Here is a 19,992-nt window from a genome sequence, read left to right as displayed (position 1 = left end):
TCAACAAAACACTGGGTAGCAATTTTCCAACATCCTTAAATATTAACCCCCATATGTACAGCCAAACCCTTCCCCTCGACGGATGAGTGGAAAATATGAACATTCTCAAACTTAAGGAGGGAAAATTGCAAGCGGATTGCTCCTATTTGGACTCTCTTTTTTTAACAGTACAGTATTTCATCGGACTTGGAGTGTTTATTAGCCTGAGTAAGTGGATACTGGTATGTTGTGTAAGTGGAAGCAGGTGTCCCTTCCTGTGCCTGGTATGGAGAGATATCCACTAGCCAGGGAATGTCTGTATCTACACATGTGCACTTCAACTCACATGTTCCTTATTTAAAAAGGAAAATTCTTTATTGTGGTTACCCATATCAGGTTTTTGAGCCATGTTGTTTGATACACAAATCCACCTCGGTGAAGAAACAGACTTTCGCGATTGTAAACAGAATTTTTAAGGCAATCTCAAGTAGGGGTATGTCACCGAGTTTAATTGATGTACTACTGAGACCACATACTCTGTGGCAGGGCAGTGTGGTGACACTCAGAATGTAGATGCATATTTGTCTGACGTTCAGTATTTTTCGAGGGGGGGGGGGGCTTGTAAATTGCAGCCTGTGCTCCCGTCGCTACTGTCAATCATGGACAATCTCTAGTGAATGGGAAAGTGTGTTCACTGTAGCGTTGTCACCTAACCAGCCTCATTCTCGTAACTGGGGATGTATCTGTTAAAAAAAATGTAATCTTCTTTTTTCTAAGTAATTTCACAACAACATAATATCACAGCACTGTGTTTAAATGTATGGTTCAAATGGATTAAAGTATTTTTTTTTAAACATTGGTATTCCATAACTGAGAAAGGGGAAATCCTTAACATCTGGATACCACCAAAGATCACCTTATTCAGAGAAAAATTAAAGCTGCGCTTATTAAATTGTCATGGCCCAGAAACACTTGGCCTTCTCTATGTTCAACTATGATCAAGAGCATCGAAAGGCCAAAGTTTGTTATTTTGCCTCATGGACAAATAGAACAACTGGGAGAATAACACAAGACGAAATCACCCTGTCTATCAGTTATCGAAATAAAAATAAACTAAACAAGGGAAAAGTCATGGTGAAGTCCTCCAAATATACCTAGTTATGAATATACAGGCTTCAGAGGTTATATGTGTAACATGTGAGGTCACTCCCTAGCATAAAAACATCTCTTACATCTATGGTTTTACAAAGCATTCTAAGACATGCCACAGACAAAATGCAAATAAGGTCAACACGTTTACTTGATATTAGCATTTACCGATTTTGTTCAAAAGGCTGGGATCAGCTCTTCAATATGTCCTTCAATATATCCTCCGTCCACATTTCTCCTCTCAACGCCCCTCCATGTAACAGCAGAGTCTACGGATTAGTTGCTCCTCTGATAACGCCTTGATCTTCCCCTAATCCCGCTTAGACTAAACATGTCCGACAACATCTCCGACCATGTAAAGACTGGTTCCATTCATCCTGTGAAGGCAGAATGAAGGTTTGAAGGTCTGAAACAGGGGAGTCCTTTCTGGCTCTCTCCTCGGTATCAATCACTGGTCCTTAAGGCCGCGAGTGGGGGACCACGGCCTGCGTCAACAGGGCCTGGGCCCAGGTAGGCAACGCGATAGAGGGGTTGGCCAGAGTTAATCCCCCCCAAGTACCAATGTTGCTGTCAGACTAAAGGCACAGCAGGGGGGTATCAATAAAGGAGCAGGACCTTTGGAGGGCCGCTTTAATCCAGGCTGAAACCAGAGTAGCCCTCTGTCACGGAGACTTGTTTATGACCACAAGAGGGGGATTAAGGTATTGCTAGGTTAAGAACAACTTTGATCACGGCTGCTGACTCCTGGAGCGCACAAAGGCTCGGAGATCAAGCCGACGCAACAATTACTAACTAGCCTGGCCTCATTAGAGAGAGGGGTGCTGGGTCACGTTCCAGACGAACCCACCCCACCCCCTCCCTCCTGCCACATGAACACAAAAAACACACACACACACACACGCACACACATCCTGTGAGTGTGCTGGAGCCTTTGATAGCATCAGGCTGAACCTCGTACTTCTAAATGCTGCCCAAGCCGACGCCAGGCTAAGCACTGTGTCAGTTTGGCGAGTGCTCTGCATAGATCATATCCTTTTCCGCTGAACAGGGTCCAGAATGTTCTGGCATTTTTCGGTTTCTCCCCGGAACTGAGTTGAGGCAGGTTTCTCAACCGTCCGTTTCCCAGGGGAGGAATTTAAGTTGAAGTGTCTGACCCCCGTCGGAGAGCTGGGCAGACCAACGCAGATGGGCTGAGATCTGCCAAGACTGTGATGATTGTATCTCAAAGGGATTGCGGGGTCCATTCCAATGCCCTGGTTATTTTGCTTGGTTATTTCTTTGCTCTTATCCCCAAGGCCTGTTCAGCTAGCCTTAAAACCAGCCGAGGGTTGAATTGTGGCTGAAAAATGACATTATTACGACGTCTTAGTGTGGTGTCGTCAGACATCCTGCCAAGAAGTTTCCCTTTTGATTCTCATAATCACACTGATTTATTGAATTAATATCCTTGAATATACATGGAAATATTTCATCCGTAGGCTGTTCTTGGCATAGATCACCTTTATTGCAAATATGAGCATGAACAGTAAACCATAAAGTTTAAGGGGACATGAACTCAAAGGTTATAAGAGCCATGGATGAATGGGAAACATAATGATTTTTAAAGTACATAGATTTGTTCTTCCCATATTGACCTAGATGAGCAATTTACAATATTTACTTTATTTAACCTAAAGGCAGTTTGAAACAACTGTTTAACTGTACATTTATTTGACTTCTGCTCTTTGTGCACACACTTGAAGCTTGATTTCATGGAATGTTCCAGCACTTAAAGATTCCTGAGATGTGTGGCTTTTCTGCAGAATAAATATACCCACGATTGCCTCCCTTCATTTCTGTACAATTTGCATTTTATCTTTAAATCAACCAGAAAGAAATCGAAATCCATTCATATTTGAAGTTTCTTAGAAATACAGCGTGATGTAGAATTTCCTCTATTTTCCTATTTTTCTGATCCATACTTTATCGTTATTTGCAATTTGTCACTGGCTTCCCACAATCTGCTATTTTCCTACGTTTCCCAGAAGAACATCCACTACCTCCTGTTAACATCCAGAGGCAACGTTTCTAAACGGTTCATTTATAAATTAATCAAATATAGACACATGTTTAGCCATGGCTATCTCTTCCTCAAAGCATTGTTCCCTCCCTATCTAAGCATAATTATTGCCAACTGGATGATGATAAATAACATGGTGTGTGCTGGTTTTGGCTATTTAGATTTGGAGCCTAGGCTTTTGGTGAACATCTCGGCACACAGCTATCTCTTAGGCTAGCAAGTTTATGCTCAGAGAAAAAAGGGATAGCCACTGTATCGCTGCCTGAACAGTCCAGGGCCGTGTGTGAAGACCTAGATCCAGCGGCCATATCTGGGATAGGCCAGAACAGATCAAATCTTAAAAATCGTTAAAGGTGCACTACCGCGCCAGTTCTTCTCTGAACGAGGACACGCCTCAGCAGCGTAACGGAGATCATGGCCAAGCCCCGAGCCCGTTCTTGCCTGGCAAAGAACGCATGGGTCCTCTTACTAAATGATGAGGAACGCCGATTCTGAGAATCTGAGGGGATTTCATATGGGTATTTAGTGAATATCTGATACTTATGGTTGATGCTCCAGTGATTCGACATGGATAGACTCTCCTATTAAACCCCATTGTAACTACTGCAGCAATGTCTTCAGAGATTGAGTTTCGCCGCGGCAAAGTGAAATACAACAGAAAATGGTAAAATAGGACATTGGGTGCTTTGTACCCAATGTCAACAATAGATGTTTTATTGCAAAGTGAATGTTTTTAAGGCTGTATAAATCCTTCACAGATTTGAGTATTCTGGTGCAGCTGTCTTTTCTTACATACTTTAATATGTTCCCATTAACGTCTTTATTCAATAATACTGAGTCATGGTGTCATATTCCGAAATAATTCTTGAATCATGAACACAAATGTGTGTCTACGTGGAGTCCTTAAATTAAAAGTGTCAAGCTTGCCTGCACTTATTCCACTTTGGTTTCGTAGGGAAAGCCCCTCGGACGATATTGTTTCACTGCAGAGCTACGGTTACACGCCACCAGACCATGGGTCACAGGTGATTGGTGACTTGTGGAAGCCCCGTCATGTCAAAAAACAAGTCACGCATCCCGGCATTCTCCTTAGGTTTATACTCTCTGACCGTCGCTGCCGTAATCCACACGTGACGCTCTAAATTAGACCACGAAATCAGCAGGGTGACCTGCGACCGGACCGGCGTCGGTGCCCTCTTAACCCCCCTGGTAGGTCGAGTGAAGCTCGGGTTACTCGCCAAATGTCCGGGGAAGGGGGCAGCACGGGGTCAACGTAGGCCTACCTGTAAACAGGGCAGTGGAGGGGATGAGGCAGGGGCCAAGCTTCTGTTGTTGGCTTGATAACATTTGGCTTTTATTAGCGTGCTGCGAGGTCAGGGGAGGTCAGTGTTACACTAGCTAGCTTCCAAAGGCTCTGGCCAGAACCAAACTGCTCCTAGCGCGGTGCGGGGGTAGAGTTTAGGAGATGCCTTACCCTTATCAGGGTGACTGTTATACAACCCTCCTAAGAGTACTTTGTTATAAGATCCTAAAGGTGGTTACGCAGGACTAGATCTAAATCAATCTCAAACAGCTGTTTTGTGTTCCAGATTTGTTTGCTAATCGGCCAAATGTAGCTTGAATTAAATCATCATGGCCGCTGTATTCTCACATGCAAACAAACTAACTAAATACCCTTGGCATAATTAATGCTGTCTCTACTCCCTGGTTGAGTAATGTACCAGATAATTGTTGTCTTTTGGGACTCTGTCCACCCTCCCGCTTGATAAATATTGCTTTCAGCTGCCCGGGCACCATTGATACCTACCAATCCATTGCGTGTACCAACACAAACAAATCTACAATGTTTTGGGGAAACTGTCAAAGGCTGTGCGATGATTGACAGGGAATATGCAAAGAGAACTGCATGTTTTGCTCCCCTCAAGACTCCCCACAGAAGCCACAGACAGTTTTTTGATAAAAATCAACAGCAAACAAAGGGAACTGTCTAGTTCTGGCAGAAAATCAAACCGCGCAAAGCTAAATAACCCTGAAGAGCTGTCATACAGCGATGGGAGATGAGAGAATGTATTTTTTAACAGAGTGATAACTTCGATATACAAGAATAACCATGAATAACCATCTTCATAGCTTCAAAGCTTGAAGTCACAGCTTTCACATGTACATGATTCACTACAAATGGGATTCTGTCCATTTCAGTCCGCTACCTTGGTGAGGGTTTACTACAGGATATGTCGTCATTTGTTCAAATGACAATGCTTACAGTGAGCAAGCGTTCCATCACATGTACCATCTTTCACAATGAAACACCCCATGACCATCCGAGGCAGGTCGTGGTGGAGACAGCATGTGGTCAACAGCTGATCTTGAGAAGGACTCTGGGTGACGCTTGACTTCCTCTACGGATCTCCCATTCCCGCAACCCCTGTAAAAGTTTCACTTATTTCAGCTTTTTTAAATTTGTCTTGAGAAATTGGGAATTTATTCAAAACAAACAGACACAAACGTACAAAGCATATTTATATACAGTTTTTTCATGTTCCATTGTTCACATATTGTCCTCTGTATGAGCTATCTCTCTCTCTCTCTCTCTCTCTCTCTCTCTCTCTCTCTCTCTCTCTCTCTCTCTCTCTCTCTCTCTCTCTCTCTCTCTCTCTCTCTCTCTCTCTCTCTCTCTCTCTCTCTCTCTCCTTCTCTCTCTGTATCTTCCTCAGCCTCTCTCTTTCTCTTTTCTCTCAAAGCCCAATTTTCTCTCATTCGCGCTGGGGTTTTGAGAACCATGGAGGTATTTTTTCAAGGCTCTCCTCATGTTTACCCAAACAGCAGACCCAGAATGTTTAATGCGTCTGCCATGGCTCGATAATCCCTGAACTTTACATTACCTGCGGCCAGTAAACTTTACTAAAAGGGGACCATGGCTGACCCAGGCAAAGGCTATATTGCCACACATTGCCGGTCCGATTCCATTATTATGCCAGATTATAGAGGGATTTGACGTTTCCTTCTAATTTATTGGATTTCACTATAAATGCAAAGGAGAACCATCTGCTTATATCCTCTGTTGCATCTGCAGCGTCGTGTGAAAATATCGCTCTACTCAATACCTTACGGTGTCTAGTTCCTCTCCAGATAATCCGTTGGTGATCAGAAAGTGCCTGGAGTTGTAGTATTAGTTCTTCTGATACTCCGGGCTCCTCAGGGCTTACTGCTAATGTCAACAGCAGGAAGAGGAAGGGGAATAGAGATCTGTTATTTAACTACTTTTTTCCTAATCTACATTTCTGAAAAAGGTAAAAGAAACGTCTATCTTGTCTCGATGTTTCAGTGTCATATTATTTAGAAAATGTCCACACCCTATCGCTGTAATAGGCTTTCTCACACACACACACACACACACACACACACACACACACACACACACACACACACATACACACACACACACACACACACACACGCACACGCACACGCACGCACACACACACACACACACACACAGACCCACACAGACAGAAACTCGCACACATACAAACACACCCTGTTTTGTCTCTTCTCTCTAGGGTTCTTTTGTTGTGGTTCAAGTTTAAATTCCTTCTCACCAAGTGTTTATGTCTTCATCAAAGGGGCCGTTAGTGGTAACATTGTTTCTATTAATCTCTCAAAGAGAGTGTTATTGCTGTTTCAGGAAGTCATTCATCTGCAAGGGGAGTGTATGTGTGTGTGTGTGTGTGTGTGTGTGTGTGTGTGTGTGTGTGTGTGTGTGTGTGTGTGTGTGTGTGTGTGTGTGTGTGTGTGCGTGTGTGTGTTCGTGAGTGTGTGTTTGTGTGTATTGTGTGGGAGGGTATGGTGGTTCTTTAGGGCTTTCAGATGATGACAAGCAGGGGAGATGGATCAAAGAGTTTCATTATTAAATGTAGGCCTCTTGTCATGTCGGAATTACCAGCGACAATGTTTCCAGCCGGGAGAAACTTTAGTTTTACTTTCAAAGCTTGCCTGGTTTCATAACTTTTGTGTCGTGTCGCTACAAACATTGACATTGGATGTCGGGTGAACTCAAGTAAAACTTACATTGGCAGTACATCTTTCTATGTCTGTCTTTCTGTCTGTCATTCTCTCTGTCTGTCTGTCTGTCCATCCGTCCGTCTGTCTTTCTGCCAATTTACATCTATGTATATCATCTATCTATCTGTCTGTTTTACTGTGAGTCCGAGCCATCATCCTATTCTCTAAATGGATTTGGACAAGTTTCCACTTTCCTTCCTTATTTTTTTGCTGACACTTTACAATAAGGGTGCCTTTATTAACCCTTCATTAACATAAGTTAATGCGGTAATATGTATTATTATATAGCATTAGCTGTTATTTGATAAGGGTTAGGGTTACCTAAGCCTAATCCTATTAAATAATGTATAAATTGATACCTTATTTTAGTTAACATGAACACCATTTATGATTACTAGACATAAGTTAAATGTTAATTAACCGTTTTTTTAAGGCTTATTACTGCACTTACTAATGTTAATTAATATTAAATAATGAACCCATATTGTAAAGTGTTACCAGTTCTTTTGATCCTTTGCCTAAGCACGGAAGGTCCAGTATTTGTGGAATGTCTGGTTGGACTGAAACCTCAATTTCAGCCAATGGGCAAGAGGATTACCTGGACCAGACAGCCTGGCCCACATCCTGCACTAATCTCCCCAGCCACCACCCCGGTCCCTTTGTCCTGGGAGAATACCATTGACCATGACACAGTGACCATGCCCGTGTGTTGCTGTGAGCTGTTGAACCCAGCCGCAAGTGGCACAGGCAGGGGGTGATCCTTACTTACTGGCCAACCTGTCTTTCGCAGGAAGCCTCTGCACCAAAGCTCTGCATTCAACCTCATTTAACCTACTCAGCGGTCGGACGAGATACGCTGTCGCCTCCGCAGGGACAGGAGAAACAGGTTACTGCTACATTTACATTTACCTTTAGGGCATTAAGCAGACACTTTTATCCAAAGCAACTTACAATAAGTATATTTGTCAGAAGAAGGTGAAACAACATATACATCTATATAGATACATATACATAGGCCTATACATACTAATGACCTGCAGAGGTCCCCCAGGATTTTGAATGTATCCGGACAAGCTGGCTGTCACTTTGCATGGTTGACTCCGCCGTTGGTGTGTGAATGTGGTTATGAATGGTGGTAAGAAGCTTTGGATAAAAGGGTCTGCCAAATGCCCTAAATTTAATGTAAATGTATTCAGGCAAAGCAATCCCAGCCCTCCCGTCAGGCCTCCCTCCAAAGCCACGCCCCCCTCCAAAGCCACGCCCCTAAAACAAGTAACTAGCTTTCTAGGTTTAGCAGTTGGTCTGCCTAGCCTTGTTGAAGACTTGTTAACCCTAACCCTAACCCTAACCCTAACTGGACGGGCAGTGTTTGCGAAGGCAGATCAGTAGGTAGCCCGACAGATAGGCCGTTCTTTCATTTAGTTTGGGTCGAATGAAATGATTTGACAGTGTTATTACAGGCCACAGATATCAGATTCCTTTATTTGTTCTAGCTTTAAGGACCAAATGACAAAAATATATATCTTCTTCTTTCATCCAGAACATTCCAGGACCAAATGACAAAAATATATATCTCCTTCTTTCATCCAGAACATTCCACCTTTCTTTCTAGTGTATAACCCATGTGTTATACACTAGAATGTGCAACTTCCTCAGTTCAGAAACGTAGTATTATTACTGGCATTAGTTAGTCTATTTATTGTTCTATCTATCAGATTCTAACATCTAAGTTACGACAAATCCTTATGACACTGACTTCCCAATCTGCTGATGTCTTGATCTCTACCAACATTAAAGACGTTGAGTCTTGCTGAGGAACCAGGGCAACCGGGCATTGTCCCATCGTCATGTCAACTAATCCTTGAAAACAGGAAGTAGAGAGGAAAAAGAAGAACGGAGGAAGAGGAGAAAGTCGACAACAATGTTGTCAGTGTTCAACTGTAGGCTATGGTGTTGGTTTCGTCAGCACTCGGACCCAAAAGCCAGACTCACAGACCAGGACACAGAAATGAGGCAGTAGAGGGGGCTTAATATCTCTGTGTTTATAGGTGTGCTTGGCAAGCGCAGCGGGGGTTTACATATCAGCCTGTCAGAGTAACACAAGCTAACAGTAATCTGGTGATAAAACAGTCATGTATTGACTACGGAAATATACTCTCACGTTTCTGCAGAAAACTATGCAGACAGAGCGCACATTTTGCCTCATATTTATAGCAAGAAAGAAACAATAACGATAATTTCATCTTTCTTAAGTCTATTTTTGGACATCCAAGAGTACTTATTGTGTCAGTCCCTACACGTGTGCCTTCAGTTTAAAACTGCCGAGAACTGGGCAGGAGTCATCCTGATCCAGCACACACAACCTACAAACTGTATACAATCTCAAAGCTTACAACTTAGTGCCACACTTTAAACCTTTACCTAACTAAATCAAACTGGCTTTTAATTACACAAACACAAAGTAACAGGACCTGGTCTATGGAGTTTAGAGAGAACGGTGTTATGTATCCAGAGCGAGACTAGGTATTCTAAACTATTTACACTATCCAAAGGAAATCTTAAATATTATTGGGTGAGTGCGGTAGCGCTCGCATTTCGGGTAGCCTACCAGCTGACCTCGACTAAATGGCACCGACAGTTGTGCTCGTGTCGGTTGGCAGTGAGATAAAAAACACCCATTCATTACTGCTCTTAAGCCACCACCCCCTCCCCGCACTCCCCCTTATATCTTACCTCCAGCTGTGCGGTGATTCATGTCCGTGCAGCGTGTCTGTTTGGACCGACCTGTCACGTACCGTATGTTCGCCCCGTTCCACCGAGTACTTAATCACACACTTAACGGCTAAATCAAGCACTGCTACCGACCGTCCATCCAAACATCATCACCAAAACTTTGAAGTTTTTCAGGCCGCTGGCGTTGCTGGTTTAATTATACTTAGGATGTTGACATTAAAAGGTTTTGAAGTTAAGGGAAGACTAATTAGCTCTTAGTAATTTGTGTCAAATGTTGAATAAAAATTAGATTGAGGATGTAATTCAATCATAATTATTTTCTGACCCAAACTCTAGAATTTAACCCCTTCTTCTGTAAAGTTGTAGGAATTAAGAAATCTCCTAAAACATAATAAACTATGGACAAGTCTTTCCTTACATTGACATCAAATCCTTTGTTGTAATGTTGGCAGAGTAAATATGGAGAAATACGTTCAATCATCTGTATAGGATTAGGTGTTCTTGACTAATAAAAACAAAGAGACCACAGGACAAACATCTTGAGGATTGCAGCAATGACATAATCATTGTTGGGGTCTTGTTAAAACGACTGTTTTCTCTCATTTGTCCCTGGCAGTCACACAAGCACTGACTGGCCAGAAATCTGAAGAAACAACGCAGCACAATAACCGTTAGTAGATCCATGGGCTGGACAGAACTCCCTTTAGATGGCTATATCATTGTTGGAAGTCCGGGGAAGGAACGACATGCACACACACAGGAAATCAGCCCATGTCATCTGATCAACCTGCCTCGGCCTCTCATTAAAGGAAGAAACGTCCCGGTGTAGGCCGATGAGCATGATTCGGACGAGTCTTTGATCAGCCCCTCACCCAGGGGACCGCCCCCAACACGGAGAACCCTCCGTCAGCCCCACGTGAGCAGAAGACCCGCTCCACCCCTTCCACGCAATCTACTTAACCTCAGCTCCGGCTGGCTAATGGAGGATCATTTCTGGGGTCCCCCCCACACACACACACACACACACACGCCCACCCCTTCTCCGTGCACATCAAAGCCCCCCCCCCCCCCCCCCCCTCCATCCCGTTTCCCCCACGCCTTCGGCATCAGCAGATAGCGGGTCGCAACCTGTGAGCTGAAACAGCTGGACCCGGCCCCAGAAAACGTGATATAAGCGCCGTCCTCGCCGCCGCCGGCACCAGAGCAGTCAGCTCGGATAAGCCCGGGCCCCAAATTGTGTTTGAAGCCCGGCAACAAACCCCTCCCCTCCTCCTCCTCATCCCCCATCCGCCAACCCCCCCCCCATCCGCCAACCCCCCCCCCAACCGCCAACCCCCCCCCCAACCGTCACCCCCCCCCCAACCGCCACCCCCAACACCACCAGCGACTCCAGACTATTTAGAGTCCCGTGAAACGCAAGAGGAAACATAAACCCCCGATCCACTGAACCCTGTCAGGAGGAAGAGCTCTGGCTTGTGTCCCGCCAAACCATTTTGTGGGGGGGAGTCGTGGGAGTGACATTGACTTATATGGAGTTGTCGTCGTCGTCGTCGTCAGAGCTGCTCAGATTGCTCCTTATTGCCCAGGAGGACTCTGGGAAACGTGAAGAAGAGACCATGCATGAGGGCTGGACGTCCGCATGAAACGTGAATCATACATGTGAAGAGGCTCTCACAACTGTTTTTTGTGTTTGCAGTGAGGAAGTAAGGGGTTTCATTTAAATCATCCAAAATCCCGGTATCTCACACACATACACCAACACACACACACACACACACACACACACATGCACACCAACCCTGCGGTGTGAGCAACCATTGAAACACCACAGCCTTCTGCATTCTTACTATATACTTTATTATGCTGCAGATTATATACTTCCCTAGCCCTGCCGGCGAGACCGCAGTGATGCCAATTGGAGAAGCGCCTTGTTACCGCAAGCAACCTATCGATGGCACACACGCACACACACACACACACACACACACACACACACACACAAACAGGCGCACACACACGCTCGTACTTACCCAAGTCCAAACACACAGGGAAAATGGAACACACACACAAACACAGAGACACACACACACACAGACACACACACACACACACACACACACACACAGACACACACACACACACACACACACACACACACACACACACAGAGGCGTACACAAAAACATACACACACATGCACGCATGCACTTTCATGAAGAAATTGAATCCAGCAATTCAGGCATAATGCAATTATTCCTAAACATTCTATTTCACTCAAGTATCGCCTCATTTTGCAAGCTGTAGGCCTACTGAATGCATGAAAACATGAACTCAAAATGGGTTTCCTTATTATGACCAGGAAGCTACTCCTATTTTGAAATTCACCTTGATGAATTACATATGTGTGTTTGTTATCAGATTTTCTCCCCTAGGATAAATAGTAGTTGTTCGGATTCCAAACTTCCTTGCGGCATTCAGCTCTGCTTGCAGGCTTGAATGACACGAATAACCCAGGAATCAGTCCAGTTTCAAAAGGCTGCATTTACAACAGGAATGGCAGATCAGATAGTGGATGTATTTGTGGCTCACAGTATATCCAGCCTTCGTGTGGCTCTCAAGAATATGAGCAACTACATTCAATTGAAATCTATCCATGTTTAGATTTTTTTAACGTGCGACTCCAACGTAATCTCCGTCCCACCATAATCAACCATCTTCCTCCAAAGCATGAACGATTTAATGGAGGCAGAGATGGGATTTACACTCCCACGAATAATCAACACACGCGCACACTCTCACACACACGCACACACAGTTGTAAAATGAATGGGATTGGTCAGTGTGTGGTTTAGAGGCGGGATTATGCATATGAAGGGGCTAATTGGATTACGGTGTGTGTATTTACTGAAGAGGCCCTTTGGTGGGATTACGCTGGGTGTCGCATCGCAGATCCGTTTAACGTGCTTACCTGCGGGTGAAATCAAATGCCACTGGTGCTGCATGTTAACTCTATAACCTCCGCTCAAACCCGTTGCTACTGCTCACTGGGAGGCTCTGTGGACTTGACCAATCACAGACGAGGTGGACGATGACACCCTACTCATAGAGGTAAAGGAAAGCCCTTTAAAAACAAGGGTTAGGGTAAACATCCCATCCAGACCAATGGGAAATCAATTTGAGGGTTGTGTGGGTGGCTGGTGAATGGGGGTGAGAGAGAGAGAGAGAGAGAGAGAGAGAGAGAGAGAGAGAGAGAGAGAGAGAGAGAGAGAGAGAGAGAGAGAGAGAGAGAGAGAGAGAGAGAGAGAGAGAGAGAGAGAGAGAGAGAGAGAGAGAGAGAGAGAGAGAGAGAGAGGAAGTCTGTTTGGTCGCGGTCGGAAACCACGGGTTCCGTGGGCCGAGCGGCTGTTGACTCTGCTTCTTGTTGGAGGCTTAGCAAGCTTCCTCACGCTCTCGCTGGGGGGTGACATCACTGTCCCCAAATAACATACACAATCAACTTCAGAGAATACAGTGTGTGTGTGTGTGTGTGTGTGTGTGTGTGTGTGTGCATGTGTGTGTGTGTGTGTGTGTGCATGTGCGTGTGCTAGTGTGTGTGTGTGGGGGTAATTGCACTGGTACACCCCCCCACCCCCCCTAAGGCCTTCAACCAAATCCAGTCCCAGAGCCAGGCCTGGCTGGCAGTGTGCGTCAGGGATTAGATGCCCCTACAGCTGGGCTGTTCCTGCTCCATCTGGGAGCCTCAGAATTAAACATCAGCGAGACAGGGGGGACCCGCAGACACACTGACATCTTAAGGGATCCAGGTTTCAGGGCCAATTAGCCCCGGGCCTGTTCCTGTTTCTGGGCTGCATCTCCTTCTCAGTCCAGTTTAATCGTGTAGCCAATTAAAATTGCCTGCGACAGAGAGGGTTTAAGGGGGGGGACTGGCACAAAAAATTGGGGTTGTGTTTTTAAATGAAGGTCAGGGGCTTCCTGTTATGAGGACGAGATCATAGTGGCCAGAAGGGGACTTGAGGTCATTTTTGAAAGCGGTTTTGTAATGAAGATGTCAGTTTGTTAAACCAAACCAAGGAAGAAATTATACCTCAAATATTATGCTTTTATATCTCCTTGCATATTTATTGTTGATTTGTCAGACTTTGGAAGATGAAAAAGCAGTTTGTCACTCAGATTAACATTGATTAACCTTCTTGGCAATTAAAAACACTGATCATTGCATATTATTCCTGTCAAAGTTGCCTTGACGTCACAACTTTGACTTAGATGTCATCTGCTCTATTGAAATACGATAAAGATCCCTGGCTCTGAATAGGGCCCTACTGTTACCAAGCGACTGATTCTCTTCAAAATAACCAAGCAGAAGTTTTCCCATCTTAAGTGACTAAGATATGTATTATTCCCCGTTCTTCCCCGACCATCTTTCACGCAACCGATGCGAGCACACAGCCTCACGCCAAAATCATTTTCCCCCAAATAAAGACTTTCCTTTTCTTAATGGGCGAATAATTAATCAGGGACAAAGCATTTGTTTTTCGAGAGGCATGGCATCTACAAAGGCGTGAGTAATGGGATCCAGATGGCTCATTATATAATGGCATTCTACTACCGAGCCTTTCGTGAGGCCGGCAGGTTTGGCATGCTGGTGGTGGCCTGTTGTTCACTGGACCACCACTAGGGGAGTCTGCGAGCAATGCAACACTGTTGAATGTCACATGTAGGGGTCGTGACATTCCTCACTTCTCCTTTCCCCTAATGCATTATGATGATCTAGCTGTCACTAAGCGCTGTGAGGGCAGATAGTGATCTGAATGGTTGGGATTGGCTGGGATAATGAGCCTGATTTTTGATGGTTTTTGGAAACACACTGTACCATCTGTCGCCACAATTTTGGTTATGTCTCCCTCTCAACCTGCTGGTCCCAGCTCAGCTCTGAAACAAAAAGTGTGCACTGTTGAGGAATGTGCACCCAAACGCTCACGCGCACGCACACACACACACACACACACACACACACACACACACACACACACACACACACACAGGGTTTTGTCATTTTTATGCTAACTCGTACCACATGCATATACCATAATCATGGGGGAATATACTACATACACTTGCGTACATGTTCTGATACGTGGTCCGGAGGAGGGGGGGGGGGGGAAACATTCTCAAGATAATCTTTTACAACAATTGTAACTGGAAATCCATTGAGTGCAGGTGTGAAAGACGCCCACTTCTGAATAGCTGACATTCTAGCTTCAATCTTTCCCCTCAGGTTAGCCAGCCACGTAATGATGGTGAAAGCAGGAGGAACAGGTGTTACACCCCTCGCTCAGGGACCCTTTGAAGGCGGCGGTACAGCGTGGAAAGATTGTGCATCACCGCTAAATTGTGTGAAATTACATACAGTTGCCTCACGCAGAAACTAACTCGTTCTGGTCTCGCTGAGCCTGCCTCTGTGGAGCTGTTGATGCTATGAATTATAGCATGATAGGTATTTCTGAATCTGAGCGGCACAATGACTTCCATTGAAGGCCAGAGTCGGCCCGCAGGGGGTTTACAGGGAGTTCACGGGGGTGAGATGGATGAGAAAGGCGATCGGGAATTCATTTTTATGGCAAATTAATGCTGATTAATGTGATTAACTGCATGTAAAACCATCAACTGCTTCCTTTACCTTTACCCCATTTTATTTTCTTCGTTTTCCCCATTGGGGATTTTTTGCTACCTTTGAAAGCATCACGGGCCCATCAATGAACACTGAACGAGCAAAGTTGCATGCTGTTTCATTACCTTCAAATTCCACAAAATTGAAACCCTCAGCAAACAGTTTATTAGCTTAAACTATGTGTTACATGGAGTGAAGATATGCTGGCATACATCTTGGCTGGAGAGCCCCCTTGTAATTGGTTGTTAAATGTTAAGTACTAGTTGTTGCGTGGCTTTCTGCCAAAATGTCTTTCTTCCCCCGATTAGCAGAAGGTTTATTGAAATTATTTTCATTTTCATTTAATCAGCAGACACTTGTCTGCATCAAGTAAAAAATATAAATCTTTGGTTAAATAAATGAATGAACATACATGAAGCTACATACACTCAGCTCAGAGCTCAGCACTCCAAAACAATGTGATTTACAATGGTCATTTCTGAAATTCTCTTTACATCCCGAGAGCAATCTATAAATCTATAAATCAAATGCGCAATCTCTAAATCAAATGCTCTGATTGTTGGATACTTTCAAAATCTAGCGTACTCTGCCTTGTTTCTCCCAATTCCCTACACTATATTTTTATAATGTTCCAAAATACAACCATGACACTTTTTTTTTAGGATGGCCGCTTGAAATTAATTAGCATTCTGTGAAGGCCAAAAATGTCAAAACAATAACCAACAATGTTTATAGACATGCCAACAGGGACATATTTGAATGACAATAAATTCTTCACAGCCATTTTTGTTCCAGTAATCCATGTAAAAGCTATTATTAGAGTCATTGCCAAATAAATATTACATACTCAACGAATGTCTCAACCAAAGGGTGTCAATGTCTGACACCCTTACCCTAACATTTCAATAGCAAGGCTATTGAAATGTGTTATTATTGCATAGACTTTTTGAGGTACAACGGTGTAGATAAAAAATCAACAAAAGAGCATACATACATTCATGTATGAACATGTGGCCATGTAACACGTGAATGTGACTTTTATACAGATAACTAGTGGAAAAACAAACTCAGACGAAAGCGACGTGGATGACACCAGAGTGAATCTGCTTAGTGTGGTTTGTTGAGTAATGTCAGTGATGTAAACCACGTGGTTTGTTTCTTAGTACAAAGCTGTTTTGAAACATCACCTAGATTTACTCAGGCACACACAGAGAACTGAGAAAAGACACTTGGCCAACCCACTTCCCCTTCCTGTCAACAGCACGGTTCCTGGTTTTGGGTTCCGTCTTGAAGATTTCCATCATTGGTTGATCTACTTATGCTCCCGGTCGAAATGTCCCTTGACTGAATCGACAGCGCGAATCAGACACGGGATTACCTGCCTAGGATAAATCATCATGGTGTGCGATGATTACCGACTCTTTGTGCTCCTCCTGACCACATCCTCCATCGTTGCAGCGCTAAGCGAGGAGACTCTTAGCGTCTACGCTCTGCTCGGCAGCAACCTAACCTTATCGCTAGGCCAAAAGCTGCTGAGCGACCAGGATACATTGCGCTGGACACACAACAACAAAGCCATCTTCAATAGGTTCTCCGGAGTCGTCCGCCAGGGTAAGCCGACGGACGTCGACGCGGCTGGATCCCTCCAGCTGCTCAACCTCAGCGACTCCAGCGCTGGGGACTACAAGGCAGACGTGTACGACAGGACCAGGGTGCGCGTCAATGGCTGGAGCGGACACGTGTACGTGGTTGAGAAAGTGTCGACGCCTGTGATGACGTTTCTGTGCGGTTCTAGCGGCGCCACGGCCACACTGAAATGCGACGTTCGCAACCCGAAGTACGTGGTCTACGCCTGGACCCACGAAGGTCAGCTCCTGACAGGGGAAACAAAGCCCACGCTGAGCGTGTCTTTGGCAAAGTTCAAGGGCGATAAAGGTTTTAGCTGCAGTGTAAGTAACAGCGCCAGCAAAGCCCAGAGTAACGCTGTCCAGTTAAAGTGCAAGCCGCCGCCGCCGCCGCCGCCGCCGCCTCCGCCGCCGCCGCCGCCGCCGCCGCCGCCTCCGCCACCGCCGCCTCCGCCGCCTCCGCCGCCTCCGAAGGTCTACTGCTTTAACGCCAGCACAGTAATGGCCGCCGTGGCTGGAGGAGTCGGTCTGATTATGCTGCTCTTCATCATCACCGTAGTCGCATGTTCCCGACAGAAGAAGGCGCAGACGCCGGAACAGCAAGAGGATCTCCTTATGGCCCCGGCCACGAAGTTATTCAAAACAGACAACGGCATTCAAGACTATGAGATTATGCATCCTTCAGGGGAAACCCCAAGACCCAGTCCGATGCTCAGTCATGGTCCCTCGCCCACAGTCTACAGCCAGGAGGTTGTACCATCAGTAGCCAAGGCCCAAGATGATCTTGGACCCACATCGACGGAAGTGAAGCGAGGACCTTCCCCAGTTCCTAAACCCAGGACAAAAGCCCCTAAGGCCCCTGAGAAATGAGGACAGATGATTTGATAATTATCAAGTTGCATTGTTTGCTATATTATTGGGTAAATGTTTATCTGTGATTATTATTAAGTAATTGTTGATCTGTAATTATTATTGGTAACAGTTTATCTGTGATTATTATTTGGGTATATTGCTTCTGTCCTCCCCTACGTACCTTGGAAAATCGCGGTAACTTCCTGAGAAAACACTGTATCACACTAGTAATAATTTCTCCCCCTTTTCAGGTACGTTGTTAATGTATAAACCTTGTAGGCTTGACTGTGGTGAGTTGGTGTCATGTTAAGAGTGTCGAGAGTGTTTAGGGGATAGATTGAATGTTGCGTTTGTGAAGTGTGTGTGTGTGTGTGTGTGTGTGTGTGTGTGTGTGTGTGTGTGTCTGTATTGTTTCATGCACTGTTTACTTTGAAGGATTTGAGAGTTTGGCAGTTACCTTGTGCTTAGGCCTGTGTATTTGTAAAATGTTATGTTTTTGAAAGCGATAACAGATAAAGTTACTATTTAGGAAACACCGTATCACACCGACACTTTTGATTATGTAGCACTGAAAAGGTGAAGCGACCTTTATTTTGGAAAGTAACTGGAGGAACAGGAAGAGGAAGAGGAAGCCGAAGAGCAGCAGAGGAGAGTCGACCCCATGCCTGCGCCACTGAGCAGTTTCCATAGGAATGAATGGGCGGCCATTTTTCAGTCCGTGGTCCTTTCTTTTTATGTCCATGGTCGACCCTCATGTAGGGCTGAGGTCCTAATCCGAGCAGTAATTTAGTAGTGAGCAGCCCGAGAAGAAATGTTGTGTACTTCGTGCTAAGAAATAACTTCAAGAGTTTAATATACAACGAAACTCTGTGTCAGGTGGAGTTGGATGCCTCCACAGAATCTACTTTTACAATAATAATAATAAACAAAAGCACTCAAAAAACAAGCAAATGTATCGTTCATCATATCATCCCTAGATCTAAAGATATGTTGGTAAAACTACAAAAATCAAAACCCATATTCTTAACCGTATTTATATCGAAAACTACAATAAGCAGCTTTCCTGAGTCAAGCATAGCCCTTTGTTCCATCTTCATAGACGTCAGCATTCTTGCACTTATTAAAAATTTGCTTGCTCGCAAGAAGTTATTAAAGTGGAAAAAGGACTCAATGGAGAAACGGATTAGCCCGGGCAAATATCTATTATCTCCGGTGGGTAAACGGTAATCCACACATGAAAGTGTTTACTGTTTCGTCTAACCCTGTGTGACAGCCCACATAATGGAATCCCCCTGAGCAGCACTGCCTAAAACGCACATCCCAATGTCATCTTTTGTCAGGGCCCCTTGCGCTCGCGACTGCTCTCGTTTACATGGCTGCAGTTTCAGGCCAGCCAGCAGGGATTAAGGAAGAAAAGCTGGTATCTGCCACAGCTCAAACAATGCCCGTCCTCTTCCTTGTAAGACTTGAGATTCACTTGGCATCCTGCCGCCCCGGGGCCAATGGAAACGCATTGTAAACGTGCCGGGATGAGCGAGCCAATGCCAAAGGGTAAGCGGCGAATACCATGCTTGCGTGTGTCTGTGTGTGTGTATTTGTATGTGTGTGTGTGTGTGTGTGTGTGTGTGTGTGTGTGTGTGTGTGTGTGTGTGTGTGTGTGTGTGTGTGTGTGTGTGTGTGTGTGTGTGTGTGTGTGTGTGTGTGTGCGCGCGCGCGCGTGTGTGTGTGTGTGTGTGTGTGTGCGCCCCCGTAGCCACGTGTGCAAATACACACACGTCACACTAGCGGTCTAATGAAGTCATTTAGATGGTGCTGTTTAACACAGTAATGAGGTTGAGAGGCATAATGAAATGAAACAACTTATG

At 44.9% G+C, this 19,992-nt stretch overlaps 1 protein-coding gene across 1 annotated transcript; it reads left to right on the top strand.

Annotated features, from left to right (window-relative positions):
* Window positions 1-16,847: 16,847 nt before the first annotated feature.
* Window positions 16,848-18,667, top strand: LOC132464176 (transcriptional-regulating factor 1-like). The gene has a single exon (XM_060060403.1). It carries the CDS (start codon window positions 17,048-17,050, stop codon window positions 18,143-18,145), a length of 1,098 nt encoding a protein of 365 aa, XP_059916386.1. The 5' UTR covers window positions 16,848-17,047; the 3' UTR covers window positions 18,146-18,667.
* Window positions 18,668-19,992: the final 1,325 nt, after the last annotated feature.

The sequence above is a fragment of the Gadus macrocephalus genome, chromosome 9 (genome assembly GCF_031168955.1).
Source record: "Gadus macrocephalus chromosome 9, ASM3116895v1".
Classification (NCBI taxonomy): domain Eukaryota; kingdom Metazoa; phylum Chordata; class Actinopteri; order Gadiformes; family Gadidae; genus Gadus; species Gadus macrocephalus.
Note: the sequence above shows the minus strand (reverse complement) of the source record. Positions and strands in the feature narration are given on the sequence as shown.

Bases quoted from the DNA above. Each gene is read 5' to 3' on its own strand.
- LOC132464176 (XM_060060403.1), top strand. From the start codon at position 17,048: ATGGTGTGCGATGATTACCGACTCTTTGTGCTCCTCCTGACCACATCC.